The sequence below is a fragment of the Notolepis coatsorum genome (assembly GCF_963971535.1).
Source record: "Notolepis coatsorum genome assembly, chromosome: 2".
NCBI lineage: Eukaryota > Metazoa > Chordata > Actinopteri > Aulopiformes > Paralepididae > Notolepis > Notolepis coatsorum.
Genome location: NC_140166.1, coordinates 184,725,288 through 184,742,513, shown reverse-complemented (window position 1 = coordinate 184,742,513; position 17,226 = coordinate 184,725,288). Strand labels below are relative to the sequence as shown.

Genomic DNA, 17,226 nt, shown 5'->3' with positions numbered 1-17,226 from the left:
AACCCTTTCACTGCGACAATACACAGAAGGTTAACCCTTTCACTGCCACACGGCCTGTCTGTAGTGTGATAGTAAATGGTTAACCCTTCTGTAGTGTGGCAGTGAACAGGTTAACTGAGCCTGATAGGAGTACAAGGAGACGGTGAAGCTGCATGTCAGTCTGCTGGATTCAGTATGATTCTTCTGTCCAGGTTGTCACTAAAGATTGAGCCAGCCACCAGCACGCCCCGCGCTTTAGCGACCAGAGAGGACATAGTCGGTGAGTCGTCGCAGCGTCGACAAACCAATTCTTTGTACTCGCGTGACCGATTTTGTGCATAAAAGAAAACATTCTACCAGTATCTGTTCCAACGACTCTGTCCCTCCCACTCCTCCCGACAGGCCAGGACGCCTCAGCCTCTCCTCTCTGCTGCCGCAAGGGGACGATAATGGCGGAGGGAACCAAGGTCCCGGCCACGCCTCCCTCCCCCAGGAACCTGCTGCCATATGGTCACCGGAAGTGTCACAGCCTGGGTTACAAGTTAGTACCGGTCGGACAGAGCAGGGCCCCGGGACAGAGCAGGGCCGGGGGACAGAGCAGGGCCAGGGGACAGAGCAGGGCCAGGGGGGACAGAGCAGGGCCAGGGGGGACAGAGCAGGGCCGGGGGACAGAGCAGGGCCAGGGGACAGAGCAGGGCCAGGGGGGACAGAGCAGGGCCGGGGGACAGAGCAGGGCCAGGGGACAGAGCAGGGCCAGGGGACAGAGCAGGGCCAGGGGACAGAGCAGGGCCGGGGGACAGAGCAGGGCCGGGGGACAGAGCAGGGCCGGGGGACAGAGCAGGGCCGGGGGACAGAGCAGGGCCAGGGGACAGAGCAGGGCCAGGGGGGACAGAGCAGGGCCGGGGGACAGAGCAGGGCCGGGGGACAGAGCAGGGCCAGGGGACAGAGCAGGGCCAGGGGACAGAGCAGGGCCAGGGGACAGAGCAGGGCCAGGGGACAGAGCAGGGCCGGGGGACAGAGCAGGGCCGGGGGACAGAGCAGGGCCGGGGGACAGAGCAGGGCCAGGGGACAGAGCAGGGCCGGGGGACAGAGCAGGGCCGGGGGACAGAGCAGGGACAGAGCAGGGCCGGGGGACAGAGCAGGGCCGGGGGACAGAGCAGGGCCGGGGGACAGAGCAGGGCCCCAGGGGGACAGAGGCTGACGCCTGTGGAAACGGTGGTTTTGAATTTAGACCCCTTTTTGTGTCACATTAGACATCGCACTGACTCATGATTAGTCGGGTTGATAATACTGGCTGAACCTACTGTACGGCCAAGGCTGGAGTTTACAAAAAAAACAAGCATGAATTCTCAATGACTGCATACTTGCATGCAAACATGCGCGTGTATTCACACACACACACACACACACACACACACACACGACCATGCCAGATTTCAGTATCCTAGGGCGAAAACCGTTGACAGCCAGAGGGTGGGGACACTCGAAACATACAATTTCTACACAACTCAGGGGGCAAAACGTTTAATTTCTCTCTCTCTCTCTCTCTCTCTCTCTCTCTCTCTCTCTCTCTCTCTCTCTCTCTCTCTCCCATATGCTCTCTCTGCCATGCCCTCACCTAAGCAGTTTTATCCATAAGATGAACACTGTAGAGTTTAAAAGTGCTACATTCCCTAATGCCGGCTCTCGCCACCTATTGGACGACAGCGTCATGGAGAGCCACACCCCCACCAGAGGACAAGCAGAGAGCTCTACTCTGTCTAGTGGAATCTCACTTGGTAAGATGTGCCCGCACACACACACACACACACACACACACACACACACACACTCTGTGTATGCAATTTGTAATTCCATTCCTATGTTCTGTATTTGACACGTACTGTATGTGTGTCTGTAGGGAGCAGCGAGGGCTCTGAGCTCAGTGAAGAAATGTCTTGGCCGGCTTTTGAGAGGTAAGGTTTCCACACAAGTGTCACTTGTGCTTTATAATGTGAACTCATCCCTTATACTGAAGCTGGTGTTTTAAAACGATGCCACTGTATATATATGCAGTACATAGTCTCCCCCCCCACCCCTGTTGTGTTTGAATGGTGTGTGAAGCTCTGGGCTCCAAATACAGCTATGCAAGATGACTTACCTTTTCAAGCAACTGCAACATGATCTACCTTTTCAAGCAAATACACGCGTCACAAGCAGCACGTTCTTCTGCCTGGCAGCTAAGGTCACCCTCTTCTCATCAGAGCTCCACCGCTGCTCCCAGCCACGCGGCTCGCTACTGTAGCAAAGATACACAAAACAGTGTCCCAGGCCAACCTGAAATGCTGCTAACCACTGCAAAACTCTCCAATCCCCTAACCAACAAGCCCCACCGAGCCAATAACTGCCTGGTGCCAAACCGCTGCAGTCCTGTAACATATTGTCCTGGCTGAGAAACCGACAGGCCGGAAAATGGGCTTAATGTCTATTTCCAAAAGACCAATCCTTTAACATCGTAACCACCAAATCCATCCATAACCACCATCTTCTAACAATGTCCCACGTGGCCGCATGTCATCCCAACGTTTAACTCGTGTAACAGGACAGAAACAACAGACACATAACACACACAACCTTAACACTGTCCCGTGCCCCTATCCTATCCTATTCTGAACAGGACTCGGTTCTATCATTCTCTGGGCCCAGTGACCCGTGTGGCCCGGATCCCCTACAGAGGAGTCCTAAGGCCCAGCAGGTACACGCACCCCGAACCGTCCTGATCCTAAACCAAATAACCTCTCAGCCTCCCCCATATGCCTCCTGCCCTCACCAAGGGTCACTGTGTGCTGGTGCTAAAGAGTGTGTGTGTGTATGTGTAGGTGGTGGTGGTGGTGGTGGGGTAATCAGGTGGTGGGGCCGTGTGGGTGTTCATTTGGTGGTTTGAAACTATGCGCTGGGAGTGTGCGTGTGTGTGGTTTTATTAAGTAACGTTTTTTTTGCGAGGTGTTTGCGCCTTGCTGCCGGCTATCAATTTTTCATTCAGTTCTTTCTCTCTCTCTCTCTCTCTCAAACACAGACAAATGCGCGTGCACACACACACACATTTAGCTTGCTGAGAACCTTGAGTCCATCTGATGTGTGGGTGTTTCGGAGCTTGGAGCAGAAAGCCAGTTTCCATAGTTTGATCACATTGAGCTCCACGTGTTAAAGCTGGAAACACACTGTTAACATCCGCATTCCAGGTGAAGCAGAGGGGAACAAGATTCTCAGTATTATTGTGTTTGATTGCAACCAGCTCCCATAGTGGTTCAAAATAAGAACGTTGTTAGGGCATTTTCTCTCTCTCTTGCTCTCGCTCTCTCTCTCCATCCCTCTCACTCTCTCTCTCTCCATCCCTCTCTCTCTCCATCCCTCTCGCTCTCTCTCCCGCTCTCTCTCTCCATCCCTCTCTCTCTCGCGCTCTCTCCAGCTCTCTCTCCAGCTCTCTCTCCATCCCTCTCGCTCTCCATCCTCTTGCTCTCTCTCTCGCTCTCTCCATCCCTCTCACTCTCTCCCACTCTCTCTCTCTCCATCCCTCTCTCTCTCTCCCGCTCTCTCTCGCTCTCACTCTCTCCATCCCGCTCACTCTCTTGCTCCCTCTCTCTCTCCTGCGCTCTCGCTCTCTCTCTCCTGCGCTCTCTCTCTCTCTCTCTCTCTCTCTCTCTCTCTCTCTCTCTCTCTCTCTCTCTCTCTCTCGCAGACATACAGACATGCATGCTTCAGTGGGTTTCTTGCACTGGGCCTTCCTGTTCTGATCCTCTCTAGACGGACACAACCTCGTATTTTTTAGTTTTCGATGAAAGAGATTTGCAGATTGTGTCCTGCCTGTACTACTACTACTGCCACTGTCTTACGTTTGGGCCCCTACATGCTTGTGTGCGCGTGTGTTGTTTTGCGCTCATGTCCGTGCATTGCCGCGTAAACGTTCCCCTCTCTTTCCACTACGCTGTAGCTCGGCAGAGTCTGAGGAGCTGGCGGTCCACTTGTATCCCGGAGCGGTCACTGTCCAGGGGGTGTTGAGACGCAAGACTGTCCTCAAGGAGGGCAAGAAACCCACGGTGAGGAGGACACACAGGTTATGCGCATGTTTCTCTCTCTCTCCCTCCCTCTCCCTCTCTCCCTCCTACGCTCACAGTATGGCAGTGTGGCTACATGTTCTGGGTGAGTCCCATGTTCTTGGCTGGAACAGACGGGCTATAAAAGCCAGAACATACGATGGGCTTCAGAGGCTCGTAAACCCTCAGCATTTTCCCCTCTCTATCTTTCTTTATTTCTCTCCGTCTTTTTCCTTCACTCACTCTTCATCACTCTCTCTCTCTCTCTCCTCTCTTTCTCTCTGACTGTACCATTACTTATCTCTTCTTTTATTTATGTTGTCCTTAACCCTTTCACTGCCGCACTACCAAAACGGTTAACCCTTTCACTGCGACAATACACAGAAGGTTAACCCTGTCACTGCCACACAACAGCCGGTTAACCCTTTCACTGCCACACGACAGAAGGTTAACCCTTTACTATCGCACAACCGACGGTTACCCGTCGGTTGTGTGATAGTAAAGGGTTAACCTTCTGTCGTGTGGCAGTGAAAGGGTTAAGTTTCTAACCCTCTCCCCTCCCCCCTGATGGTCACAATGAGCTTCTCCGATTCCCTACATTCATCCTGGCTGGAAACAAATCTGGAGCTGCTTATGCATCCAGCAGACATGGCTCGAAGCGGAGAGCGGTGATCGTATAGGTGATATATACTGCCTGATAGAGCGTCTAAGGGTGATGCAACAATGGCCCAGAGTTTTCCCCTCCCCGTTCGGGTCATGTGGTGAGAGGGGAAACCTCTTGGCGCAGGGCTGTGCGCTCAAAAGATGTCTTTCGCATTCCATCTTGCAGTCTCCTCTCCTCTCCTCCTCAATTCCCACATTATTATTTTCCATTTCAGTAGTCTCAGAAGCTCCCTGTGTTCTCTCTGTAGAACGTATTGCTAATTTAGAAAAGTACTTCCGTTCTCCAATTATCCAACCAAGCATGGAAAACCTCTCTTCCTTTCCCCCAAACCCCATCACTGCTGGGCCTGCGGTCTTCCTCTTTCCTCCCCTCTCTCTCTCTATAATGTGTCTTTTCTCTTTTATTTCTCCCACAGCTGAGGGTTTCTAGACATGTGGAGCCGCGCCACACCAGACACCAAGCCACAGCCGTTTGCCCACAGATTTGACACTATAGCATGTTTTGATAACTAGAATATGTTTATCGACTCTCATAAAAGGCTTCTTGCACTTTTGCTCTGAAACCCATAGTCATATCTCATCATCGTGATGAGTGAGGTATTCTATTGCCCCCGGAGTGCTGTTGTTGATTATGTGGGACCTTTACACCCCCCTCCTCCTTCCAGGTTGCATCCTGGACCAAGTACTGGGTGGCTCTGTGTGGAACACAGCTCTACTACTACCCTGCCAAGTCCCTGAAGGCCACTGAGAGAAAGCACGTAAGTCTCACACACACACACACACACACACACACACACACACACACACACACATATACACACACACACACACACATTTATTATGTATTTCCACTGAATCGACCTGTTTATGATTTTATTTATTATTATTTATCTATTATTTTGGTGTCACGCACTACGGTGCCTAGCCCACATAGGCTTACAAGACACTACGTATAAAGTTGCAATGGGGTACTACATAAAAAAAAAAAAATGAAATCATCACACAAACTTTAGATCATAAATGTGCTTTGTCCCTTCTCCCAAGCTTTATAATTAAAGTTTACCACAAAACAATTACAAAATGCCTGTTGTAAAATGTATCTTACTCTTAACACATTAACTGCCACGCTTATATCCATCAATGTATGATCACTGCCACCAGTCTAAGCCTATGGAGATGTTTACCTTCTTTGCAGGGCTATAACTTTTTAAATTGTATTGCTAAATTGACATTACTATGGCCATTCAACATCGATTATCTATCGTTCAGGATGTGGGAACGTTATACTTTTTCATTCATAGATTCATACAAAAATACCGTCTAGAATATAAATATGTTTTTATCGTTTTCTGTAGTAATTCCTAGAACGTGATTTATAGGCATAAACGCATATATAGATTATCAACTGCCGTTTGTTGGCGATGCACGCTATATTAAAAATTTCAACTGTACATGATCCTAAACGTTATGACTTATCATGCGCGGATGAACGAGGGGGGGGGGGGGTCGTTTATAATTCCGTGATCGTCAGTAAATGCTTTATGTAGTATGGGTGATATATTGATCAGAGCAGTTTGCATGAATAATAATAAACAAACGCGCTGAAAATGACGTCAGCGTCCTCTTACCGTTCGCCGATGAGACTGGAGGAGAAAGATCCCACTTATTTGACGGCGATCGACTCGATCCATTTCCGGTTTGTATAATAATAATAAACGCCCAAATCATCTCGATTATTGAGTTATGGCAGCGATCCATATACACGATGTGTGTCTAGAGTCCCGTAACAATATGTGAGTGCCGGACGCATTTCCCCGGTGCACCGAGATCACAAGAGATCCATTTCCGGTTGTAACTCGCCGATCATCCACCAGGCGGCAGTATTGAAGCGTTGCAGAGTTGTGCAGGCTCCCACTGCATCAGACCAGGCTCCGTGAGGGAATTATGAATAACATGGCGAAAAAATTCAATATGATCTCAATAACGTTGTACGCCGTGGAATGGCAGAATTAGCATGAACTTGAATCACGTTGTACAACGTTTTTAGCGCAGGATGTGTTAAGTATCACAATATTAAAGTAATGTAATCTGGTTACTTTCAATGCCACATATGAAAAAATACAAAAGAAAAGATATCAATAACATGACTTACTAAGTGTGAATGCTTCTTTTAATTACATGTGGAATTGGGGACGGACTGGGACTAAACAAATGGTCCTGGACAACCAGCCTGGTTTTTCTTCTCCACCCCTGCCCCACCACAGCACATACAAACACGCCAGCCCTTAATACCACCACACAGTATAGGCTAAGCATAATGGATGGATTCTGGCAGTTGTAATCAGACTTGGCCAACTCAGGAGCCACATTGATAAAAACTATTTTTAAAATAGCCACATTACAAAAACACCACGTTCCTTAACACTTTAATCGCCGTTGACGCTGAAACACGTCTTTCCCCGCCATGCTCATTCTGCCGAAGACGCTGGACAGCGTCTTTGATATCAATATTTCAAAAATTTAATAATTCTCCCCCGGAGACATGAGATGTACTGTTGAGCCCCTCTCAACTCTACAACGGTTCAAGAGCGCCATCTGGTGGCCGATCGGCGGATCGCCCAGGGCATAAACAGGAAGTGGAAGCTGGTGCTCATTTCATTATCCATAAATGAATTCCTGAGTGGGTCAACCTGGCCATCGTAGACTGCGTGATCCACTCTGTTTCATCAGCTTAGCCATAATGTTGTTGATGGAAGACTCCGACTGTTCCTGTGTTGTTGAGTCGAGTTAAATAAATGGAGACCCTCTGAAGATATTCATTTCAGTCCTTGTTTTTGTATAAGTGAATGAGAGAGAAATGAGACTCAGCTGCCTCTCTGCTTGCTTCCACACAGTACTGAAACAGACTCTGGGAGCTGTGTGGCTTGGCACTGTTCGTGGTGCTGAACTGGACAGCGAACAGAGAGGAACTGACGTGTCATTTCTCTCTTTCACTTGTACAAAAACAAAGACTCACATGGATATATCTTCAGAAGGATATATATCTTCCATTTATTTAAGCACCAGAGTCTATTGACGGGACTTATTTTATTTGGAATATAATCTATAAGCAAAGGTAGCCTACTTTTTGATAAAAGATATTATAAATATACATGCCTTGATTATGTCATTCCTTCTATAGCCTATCAATTGTTTTAAAACTCAATAAACACATGACTAGGACATTGAAATCTTCCAGGACAGGTGGACTGGCACCAATTAGTTCTAACTGAAACTGTGCTTGGCCACTGGGCACTCACTAAAACAACTCACTATTTTTATATATATATATATATATATATATCATGTAGGGTTGGACCTGATTTTTGGACCCGTATTGGAACAGTTTGTATCCTGATTACATAACACCCTTTACTGTATTCTGCTATAGTCCCCAAGCCTGCTTATACTTATCCAACCAAAATAGATTAGCTATAGACCACATTTCTTAATTCATCATAACATAACATTTATCTTATTTTCAAATTCCCAAATCACTCCTCTGGGACCATTGACCATATTTACCAGAATTGTGCACAACATTTTTAATTATAGTTTAGGCTACTTTATAGTTTATAGTTGTTTACTTATGAGGACATTCTATTTACTTTCAACCCTTAGCTTTGAACGCTCACCACTGCATGTCTAACGTGAACTCTTGCCCAACACCTACCCCTAAAGATAACGAGGCCCGGCCTGGCCACTGTTTTTGGGTATCCTATTCTTACAAGGACGATTGGACCCCACAAGTCCAAACGTCAAACAAACATCACAATTACCATTGTTTTTACTTTGAAGCTTCAGTAGTAATTAGTGCAGTGCCTGTTCAAACAAGGTGCTGCTTGCAGTGTTGTCGAGAACCGCAGTATTGCAGTGTTCTTGAACACACACACGGCTCTTACCACCCTCCCCGCATAAACGCACTCGACACCTTCTAAATCTCTAGCGCTGCCCTGTGCTGTGGCCCCACGTTGTGAAGCGTGGCTCTGTAAGTCTAGCTCCTCTGGGGGCCCACCGTCTCCTGTCCTGGCTGCAGTCACGGCCTGTCTAATGGTAATGGTACATGTCCGTGTGTTTTCTTTTGGTAATAATTCTTCTCTCTAGCAGGTGAACCTGTGTGAATCGGACCAGTGGTTCTTGAGATATACGTGCTGCAGACACGCTTGCTAGCACGCACGCAGAGGTTCCTTCCTTTGAACTTAGATTATCAGCGTATTATTAAAACGTCATACTTCCTGCCATGTTTCAATGAGGTGTTTAGATGAGCGCAATGGGATAGACAGGTTCTCACATCTAAATACCCTTGTCTTAGAAGAGTTTATATTCACAATGAATGTTGGATTATTTCTATAAACTATATGCTTATGTAGGCACATTTCTGGAGTGGTAAAAAAAAGACTTAATAACACATTTGAATCATGATTTTGGCAACGCTTACTATGGCAGTGATCAAACATAACCTCTCACTACCGAACCCAAACACCAATGGAGCTGCTTCACTGTGTGTGTGTGTGTGTGTGTGTGTGTGTGTGTGTGTGTGTGTGTGTGTGTGTGTGTGTGTGTGTGTGTGTGTGTGTGTGTGTGTGTGTGTGTGTGTGTGTGTGTGTGTGTGTGTGTGTGTGTGTGTGTGTGTGTGTGTGTGTGTGTGTGTGTGTGTGTGTGTGTGTGTGTGTGTGTGTGTGTGTGTGTGTGTGTGTGTGTGTGTGTGTGTGTGTGTGTGTGTGTGTGTGTGTGTAGCGCGCGTGGACAGTGTCCGTCTGACAAGAGAAACACTGCTTGAAACTGCACAGGAGCTCAGGAAGGGAGAGAGAGATTTTAGGAGCGAGAGAGGAAGAGGATAGGAAGGAACGGGATGCAAATGAGCGGATGGCGGGATAGAGTAATTGGTGGAGGAGGGGGGGGGGCGTGGCGCAGTGGGGGAGACAGATGGTAGCACTCATTGAATAATGAGGCTCATGACATCACCACGGTCCTCTGTGTCACTCTCAGGGTAATGGGAACCTTGTGTGGGGCGCAGCGCACACTCGGGCACAAGCAACAAATAAATTACACACGCACCCAGAAAACCCCTTTCAACATCTCTTCCATCTTCCCCATTGAACTACGTTGCAGTAGAGTCACGCAAGAATGAAACGGAGATGTTTTTGTTTTGTGTTTTCTCTTTCTTTGGCCAGTTCAAGTCGACCGCCAGCAAGAGTGTGTGTGTCGTGGGTCTGATGGTCATAATGGCTGACGACCCAGAGCATCCTGACGTCTTCCTTCTGACCGACTCTGAGCATGGTGAGTGTCTCGCCCCCCCCTCCCCACTGTCCATTGAAAGAGCATCTGGTACTGACTCATGTGAACACTTAAAGGAAATGTTCAGGGCTTTTTACAAGCCTAAATGAATGATCATTTAGCAGGCGTCCTCAGAAGACATTCAAGAAATAGTTTTGCTGCTGTGTTTTTGTTTGAGAAATTGCCATCAGCCTACTCTTACTCCAGCATTTTGTTAGCAATACTTGTGTGAGTCAATCGGCCGTGAAACCATTTCTCTCAAAATTGCATGCGATGGCATTCACTTCAATAAGCTCTGTTAAAGCGAGCGGCCACGCTGATCCATTACGAAACTGCGATGGAACAGATGGAGTTTATTGCTGTCCGTTTGTTCTGAATTAGAACCTGGCTAACGTAATTTGCAGAAACAACAGCTATGCTGTGGACAGTGACATATCATCCAACGTATCTTGTGAAAGTTCATCCCTCCAAACTTTCCCGTCCCGTCAAAACAGACCCAAATCTGGCGGAGACCGACTCGTTACCAGCCCTGTCCCAACAAAATGGATATAATCATTGAGAAATAATTTAAAACAAACATAAATGCACAGCCACAATGGATCAGTAAGTAAGAATGAGTAACATAACCGTTTGAAAGGAAAGGTAAGATTTTGAGAGAAATGGTGTCGTTCCACGTTGACTTGCATTTCCCTTGCAAAGAAACACCATCTTCACTTGCAGTTAAAACCTCTTCATTGGGAATGTTTTGGCACAAGACGGCGTGCAGGAGCTCTGTTTCTTTGTTGACGGACTCCTCCAACACACCCGTCTTATCTGCACTCATCTGTGCAAAAGCTCACATCGTTTAACTGTCCTTGTAAACAAATGCTAAAAGGAGGATGGTGCCATTTTCTCAGCAGTGAGAAAAAAGGTTTTATTTTCATGGAAGGGGCGTCGGGACTCGTTACTGATAACTAGGTTAGACTTCTAAAAATACTCAACCTTTGTTTCAAAGTAGTGATCCACGAGATCTTCATTTTTGTTTGTTTTAGTGACATCTGTTGGTGAGCGGCAAAATAGACATTTATTTATATACGATTATTACTTTAAGTACTGAGGATTTTCCCCAAGATGGCGTTTTGAGATTGATTTTAAATTCAGAAGGCGGTGTAGCACTACTGTGAATAGGGCCTGGGTTAAAAAACATAAATGTTCCTGATTCTAATCGATCTTCATTTGAATAATCAGTTATCGATTCCTAAAATCCCAGATTGATCTCTACAAAAGTACATGTAACTGCTTTGTGGTCAATTCCTAAACAGTATTTTTAGTAACGCACCAGGTTAGCGGGTTCCTTATACAATTTTACAGCATTAGTTCTCTGAGAATCTTTCATATCTAAGCAAAATCGGTATTGTGACAGAAATATCCCCAACCGAATCAACATCAAGTCGGGACCTTGTGAATCAGTGGCGACATTCGGCCCGTAGCTGTCGCCCTCTTGGAGGAGGCCTCTGCAAATTGCTGAGACGTGTCTAAAGACACACTGACGTTGTCAGCGGACATGCTCGGTGGAGGTTGGACACTGGTCTGGGAGTCGTTACGTCTACATCATTCCCACAAACATACACACAGATGGATAAGACGCTCTTGGAACATGAAATCCTGTCCGCCTGACCCAGCAGTAACCCTCACTGTCTGAGGGAGTACGTGGACTGCATGCGGATCATATTTGGCAGGGTTTGATCCCCTACACACACACACACACACTCATACGCACACGCACACACACGCACATACTCAACACCTCGGCTGTCTCTGTCCTCGTGCTTTTCCGCTATACTTTATAGCTCTCATCACTTCCATATGGACTGTGAATTTGATTTGTGTTTGAGTTGACTGGCCGGGGCTTCTGTGGGCTGTCCAGACTGTTAGAGGAGGAGGAATGAGGAGACGGGGGAGACCGTCAGGAAGCTGTCTGTGTGAGATTCTGTGTTTTTCCTGAGTCTTGTGTTCATCTCCCGTTTCCTAGGTAACACCTACAAGTACCAGGCAGGGAGCAAGATGAACGCTCTGCTCTGGTTCAAACATCTGAGCACTGCCTGCCAGAGTAACCGGCAACAGGTATGGTAGCGCTAGCACACACACACAACACAGGCACATACATACATACATACATATGTGACGGATCATATTGGTCTGCGTTGTGTTGATGTTAAATGTTAATGTCCCGAGGGGGAGTCGAACAGGGGAGCTCCCGCGCCGCGGGCGACGACACAGGCCGCTGCACTAAGAAGTGGATCCACTCCCATGTACCGTACCTATGCGTCTGTTAACCCTGTTATGAGGAAGTGAGTTTAACTTACCAGCCCGTAATGCCACAGTCACTTGTCAACACCCCTGTTTCTGTGACTGTGGATATACTCACGGGCTTCCCCGTTACACTCACCTCCCTAAACTCACGCCCCTCAGGACATCTGGGTCACTGGGCACCACTGTGACGGATCATATTGGTCTGCGTTGTGTTGATGTTAAATGTTAATGTCCCGAGGGGGAGTCGAACAGGGGAGCTCCCGCGCCGCGGGCGACGACACAGGCCGCTGCACTAAGAAGTGGATCCACTCCTATGTACCGTACCTATGCGTCTGTTAACCCTGTTATGAGGAAGTGAGTTTAACTTACCAGCCCGTAATGCCACAGTCACTTGTCAACACCCCTGTTTCTGTGACTGTGGATATACTCACGGGCTTCCCCGTTACACATACATCATACATACATACATACATACATGCATACATGCATACATGCATACATGCATACATGCATACATGCATACATACATACATACATACATACATACATGCACACATACATACATGCACACATACATGCACACACAGATTCTCACTCACACACACAACACTCACACATGCTGTTGAATGCTGCTTACTATACATGCATACTGTTTCCCTAGGTGCCAGCCAATCTGATGTCATTCGAGTGACTGAAGCTGAAGAGGACATGACGACTGAGGGACGGAGACAAGGATGGATGCATGGGGAAACGGAAGAAGGGAGGGGGAAAGGAGGAGGAGGAGGAGGAGGAGATTTGACTCAGTAATGGGAGCTTTCACTGCCATGAGCCCTGACCTCTGACCCCCACCACACCCCACCCCCCACCTAGCCTCACCGCAGCCACACCTGCCACCACTGCCTTAACCAGACGACCCCTGTATGTGTGCATGTATGTATGTTTGTGTGTATGTTTGTGTGTATGTTTGTGCGTATGTGTGCGTGCACCTGGATGGAAGTGACTAATAGAGCTGCATTGACTACTGAACAAGGATTTCCACTGCTGCTCCGTTCTTCCCTTCGCTCTCTCTCTCGCTCTTTTCTCCTGCAAGTGTTCATCACTTCAGCAGAGCCAATAGACTTATCTTCTCCTCTCTGTGTCCTACAAGGGCAAATGGACCTGGATAATCATTTATTTTTAAGGGGGATCTGTTTTTGTTTGCGCGCACCCCCCCCCCCCCCCTGTGTACTCTTAATGATTTAAAATGTCTCCGCCTTCCGGTGGGCCGGACACATGATCACAGTCACCCAGTCACAGCACACACTTGACACACTTACACTGGACTAACACCAGTTGGACCTTGGTGGGGGGCGGGCACACTCACTTTTTACTTGGAACTGTTGCATCTTGGTTCACACGCTCACCACAGTCGGTTGGTGTCTTCATTATTCACACGATGAGTCGACTTGGGAATTATTTATGCAAACATTATTCTCGTTCTCTCTCACACACGCACACGCGCACACATTGGCCTGTTAGATTGCAGCATTATAAATGTACAGCGCTCTGATTCTCAATCAATTCCAGCAGATTCCCGCACTTCCTGAATGTGTCTAGTTTTTATTACCGAACCTCAAGTCCCTCTGTGACATAACTCATTATGTGATGTATGTGTGTGTGTGCACGTGTGTATATGTGTTGGTGCAGGTACGTTGAGAGAGAAAAAGAAAGACACATTTGCTTGGTTACAGGAGTTGTCAGCTCTAAATAGGTACGATATTCCCAGAATCTAAGCTTTTCCAATGGTTACATAGAGATAAGTATAACTATTCCTTTTTATAAAACTATTCTTGTTTTCTCTAGACTGTTTTCTGCTCTGTGCGTTGGCTGCCAGCTTAGAAAATGCCTAGTTCACCAGACCCCCCCCCCCACACACACACACACACACACACACACACTAAACAGGAAAGACTTGAAAGCTGTGACAGAATCAGAAGGAGAGAGCAATGACAACTCCTGATGGCTGATTCCTATCTCTGCTTTAATACGGTTGGGGGGCAGAGGGCCTGGAGCTGCCCCTCTTTATCGCCGAGCGTAAATGTGTGCGTGTGTGATGCGCATATTTTACATTTGCTCTGCCACAGACACACGAAAAAGCTATCTGGAGCCGTACAGAATACGTTTTTTAAATAGTATTTTTGTTGTCATTGTTTTATATTAGTTTTCTTTCTGTATTTTTTGGGGGGGGCGGGGAGGGGTTTGCAGTATTACCGTGTCGTAGATGAATTGCACATGTCTAGGTTGTTTTAATTGTCTGTTACATTTGTACGTTATATATATATATACATTTCATTTTTGGTCGGTTTGTTTGTTCCTTCTCTTTTTTTGGAGCACTCGTTTTTGTATAGTTTTTTTTATTTTTTTATTTACTTATTTGAATTTTATTTTCGCTGTTGTTGATTTTGACATTTTCTCCCTCACTTTTTGGGTACAAACTAACTAGCCCAGGACCCAGCTCTCACCTTTAGCCTCTGACCCCTTGAGAATCGGATCATCGTGAGCACTCATCATAATGTGTGCCAAGTGATTATGCCGTTAACCCTAATTATTTTTCATCAGTCTGAGAGGCAGACCGTTAGAATCGGGTTTGTGTGTTTTTTGGTGGGGAAACATGGTTGGTGGGTGGCAGCACACATGACTTGGGGAACCCTGGGCCCAGGAGTTCAAAACTTTTAATCCCTATCTGATCGGATCAGATTTGGATTAATTCATTTCAACTCATTATGAATTGAAAATGGGGGACCCTGATGTAAACAAGACGAAAGTCTTTCTTTGGTCTGCATCCCCTTAACAATTGTGTGTATTGAGCTGTACTGTACTGTACCCATTCTGCAATCTGTTAATACACATTTTCAATCAATAAATCAATCAATCAATCAATAGGGATTACAAGTTTTGAACTCCTGGGCCCTGGGGATCACAATGTCCACAGTGGTGCAAAGCACACTATTCACATTTTAGTCTCTTATTAGAAGCCACATGTTAACACGAATCCGGATTAACTAATAATTTCTTTTGAAAGGAGTAAAAGGCTTTGCACTCATTTAGATGGTGATTGTGGAGCGTCTGTCTAAAACAACCCGTTTACATTGTATGTTTACACGATCCTTAGTCCAACATCACAATCCTTTCACACTTCCTAATACACTGCGTTTGGATCCGGGACAGAGAGTCACACTTTTCAGTTCAGTTGGGTAGCTTTAGTTTAGAGTCGGTCTCCTTCCTGACTCGTTTCTCAGTGTTTGGCCTGCCATGGCCAGAATAGTTTGTTTCCACATCAGCTCACTAATGTGATCCATAGACACACTTGGTACTAAGCCAGCTCCTCAACACAAACACACAATAAATACCCCCCCCCCCTTAATACTTAATACCCAGTTCACACAGTTGAGCCAAACTGGGCCGCCCTGTGCTAGCCTGCTAAAGAATGAATCCGCATTCAATGCCTTTCTAATTGAGCAGTCCTGGAGATGTGAATACAGCTGAATGAGTCGGACGTTATTATAAAACGGGGAAAAATGCAGTAGTTCTTAGATCTCAGCACTGAGATAATCAGTCCCTTGTATAGTAGCTTTCCTAAAGAAAAATTAATTAACCTGTGGATGATTGAGGAAGCCAAAGATGACTGTAACGGTGCAGTTGTGTGTGTGTGTTGTGTATATGTGTGCATACTCTATTTTTTTAACATAAAAGCCAGATAGGCAATTCCCCCAAGGGTGATGAGTGGGGTCACCTCTGTGGCTGCCGGCTCACGCCAGGGCTTTAAGATGGCTTCTTTTGTACAGAGTGTGAGGGCGAACGAGGGAGGAATGTACAGCAGTAGAGGAGTGGCATAGAGAACTCATCCATATCCCATTTTGTGCCCGGATGACTCTGGCAAATGGAGTGACTGAGAGAATCTCAGTCCAATATGCCAAAATCACAGGGCTGTCGCTTGATGAATAATATTTCAGTCTGGTTTTACCAGGTGCACCCAGTGCAACGTTAACGTTACCACAGGCATGTTCTACATGAAGGTGTTTGATCTGTCAACGAGTACATGCAGAGCTGAGTGAGCAGACCAGGTGGATTAGACTTGAAGACAATCCTTCAAGTTTCCGCACTCATTGTTGACGGTCTCTGTGACCTAAAGGGAATGGGCGGCCTAGGGACAAAAGGGGTTGAAAGTCTAACCAGACTAGGGAGAGAGAGTGTTTTTCTTTTTAGACGGATGCTGTTTGTTTCTGCTTAGCTACAGCAGCAGAGTGGCCCCTCCCGCTCTTAATATGATTAAAGAAGCCCTGTTAACCTGCTGTCGTTTCTAATCCAGAAGGTCCAGAAAGTAGAGGGTGAAGCTTTGCCAGCTCTGCTCCACTTTATTAAGCTCCATATGAACTATTATCAGGACCATCACGAACACTGAGCTGGCCCCAGGCAGGGGGAGAGTAGGCCATTAGTGCCGTGTCAGCAACCCAAAGGTAAAGTAGACGAAGAAGTCAGCATCTCCTCTCACATTTAACTCTCCCTTCTTCACTCACTTTCAAGTTTCAATAGAAAAGACAGAGCTTGTCATCAGAAGTAGTTAGTGATGTGGGAACCTGAATTCCACCAGTGAGAGTCTTGTGGGACCATCTCCTTTTAGAATGTTTGGTTAAGTGAACTTTATTTCAAGAAATGCCTGAATGTCAAATGAGCTTTTTTGTGTGCGGATTTCCTTGTAATCTGAGTAACCTTATCAGAGTTTACATGATTTCATTGTTTTTATGTACAGGTTGTGGTCAAAAGAATGGGAAAACCCACATGAAGACTCCTCGGTCATAGAGACTGTAATGGTTTCACTTTGTTTTTCTGGTTTTGGGTTTCGAGTAATTTCTCACTACAACCA

General features: G+C 46.7%; 1 protein-coding gene across 4 annotated transcripts in view; it reads left to right on the top strand.

Annotated features, from left to right (window-relative positions):
* The window catches only part of ralgps2 (Ral GEF with PH domain and SH3 binding motif 2), a 182,950-nt gene extending 168,460 nt beyond the window's left edge, over window positions 1-14,490 (top strand). Inside the window, exons 12-21 of one of the 4 annotated variants that reach the window (XM_084307506.1) lie at window positions 192-259; window positions 382-520; window positions 1,606-1,757; window positions 1,880-1,934; window positions 2,636-2,713; window positions 3,950-4,055; window positions 5,381-5,473; window positions 9,929-10,034; window positions 12,043-12,134; window positions 12,985-14,490. In XM_084307506.1, coding sequence (XP_084163632.1) covers window positions 192-259; window positions 382-520; window positions 1,606-1,757; window positions 1,880-1,934; window positions 2,636-2,713; window positions 3,950-4,055; window positions 5,381-5,473; window positions 9,929-10,034; window positions 12,043-12,134; window positions 12,985-13,014 — 919 coding nt within the window. In that variant the 3' untranslated portion in view covers window positions 13,015-14,490. Of the gene's footprint in view, window positions 1-191; window positions 260-381; window positions 521-1,602; window positions 1,758-1,879; window positions 1,935-2,635; window positions 2,714-3,949; window positions 4,056-5,380; window positions 5,474-9,928; window positions 10,035-12,042; window positions 12,135-12,984 lie in introns of all 4 variants that reach the window. The other 3 variants (XM_084307505.1, XM_084307508.1, XM_084307507.1) reach the window with 3 other exon arrangements.
* The last annotated feature ends 2,736 nt before the right edge of the window (window positions 14,491-17,226 follow it).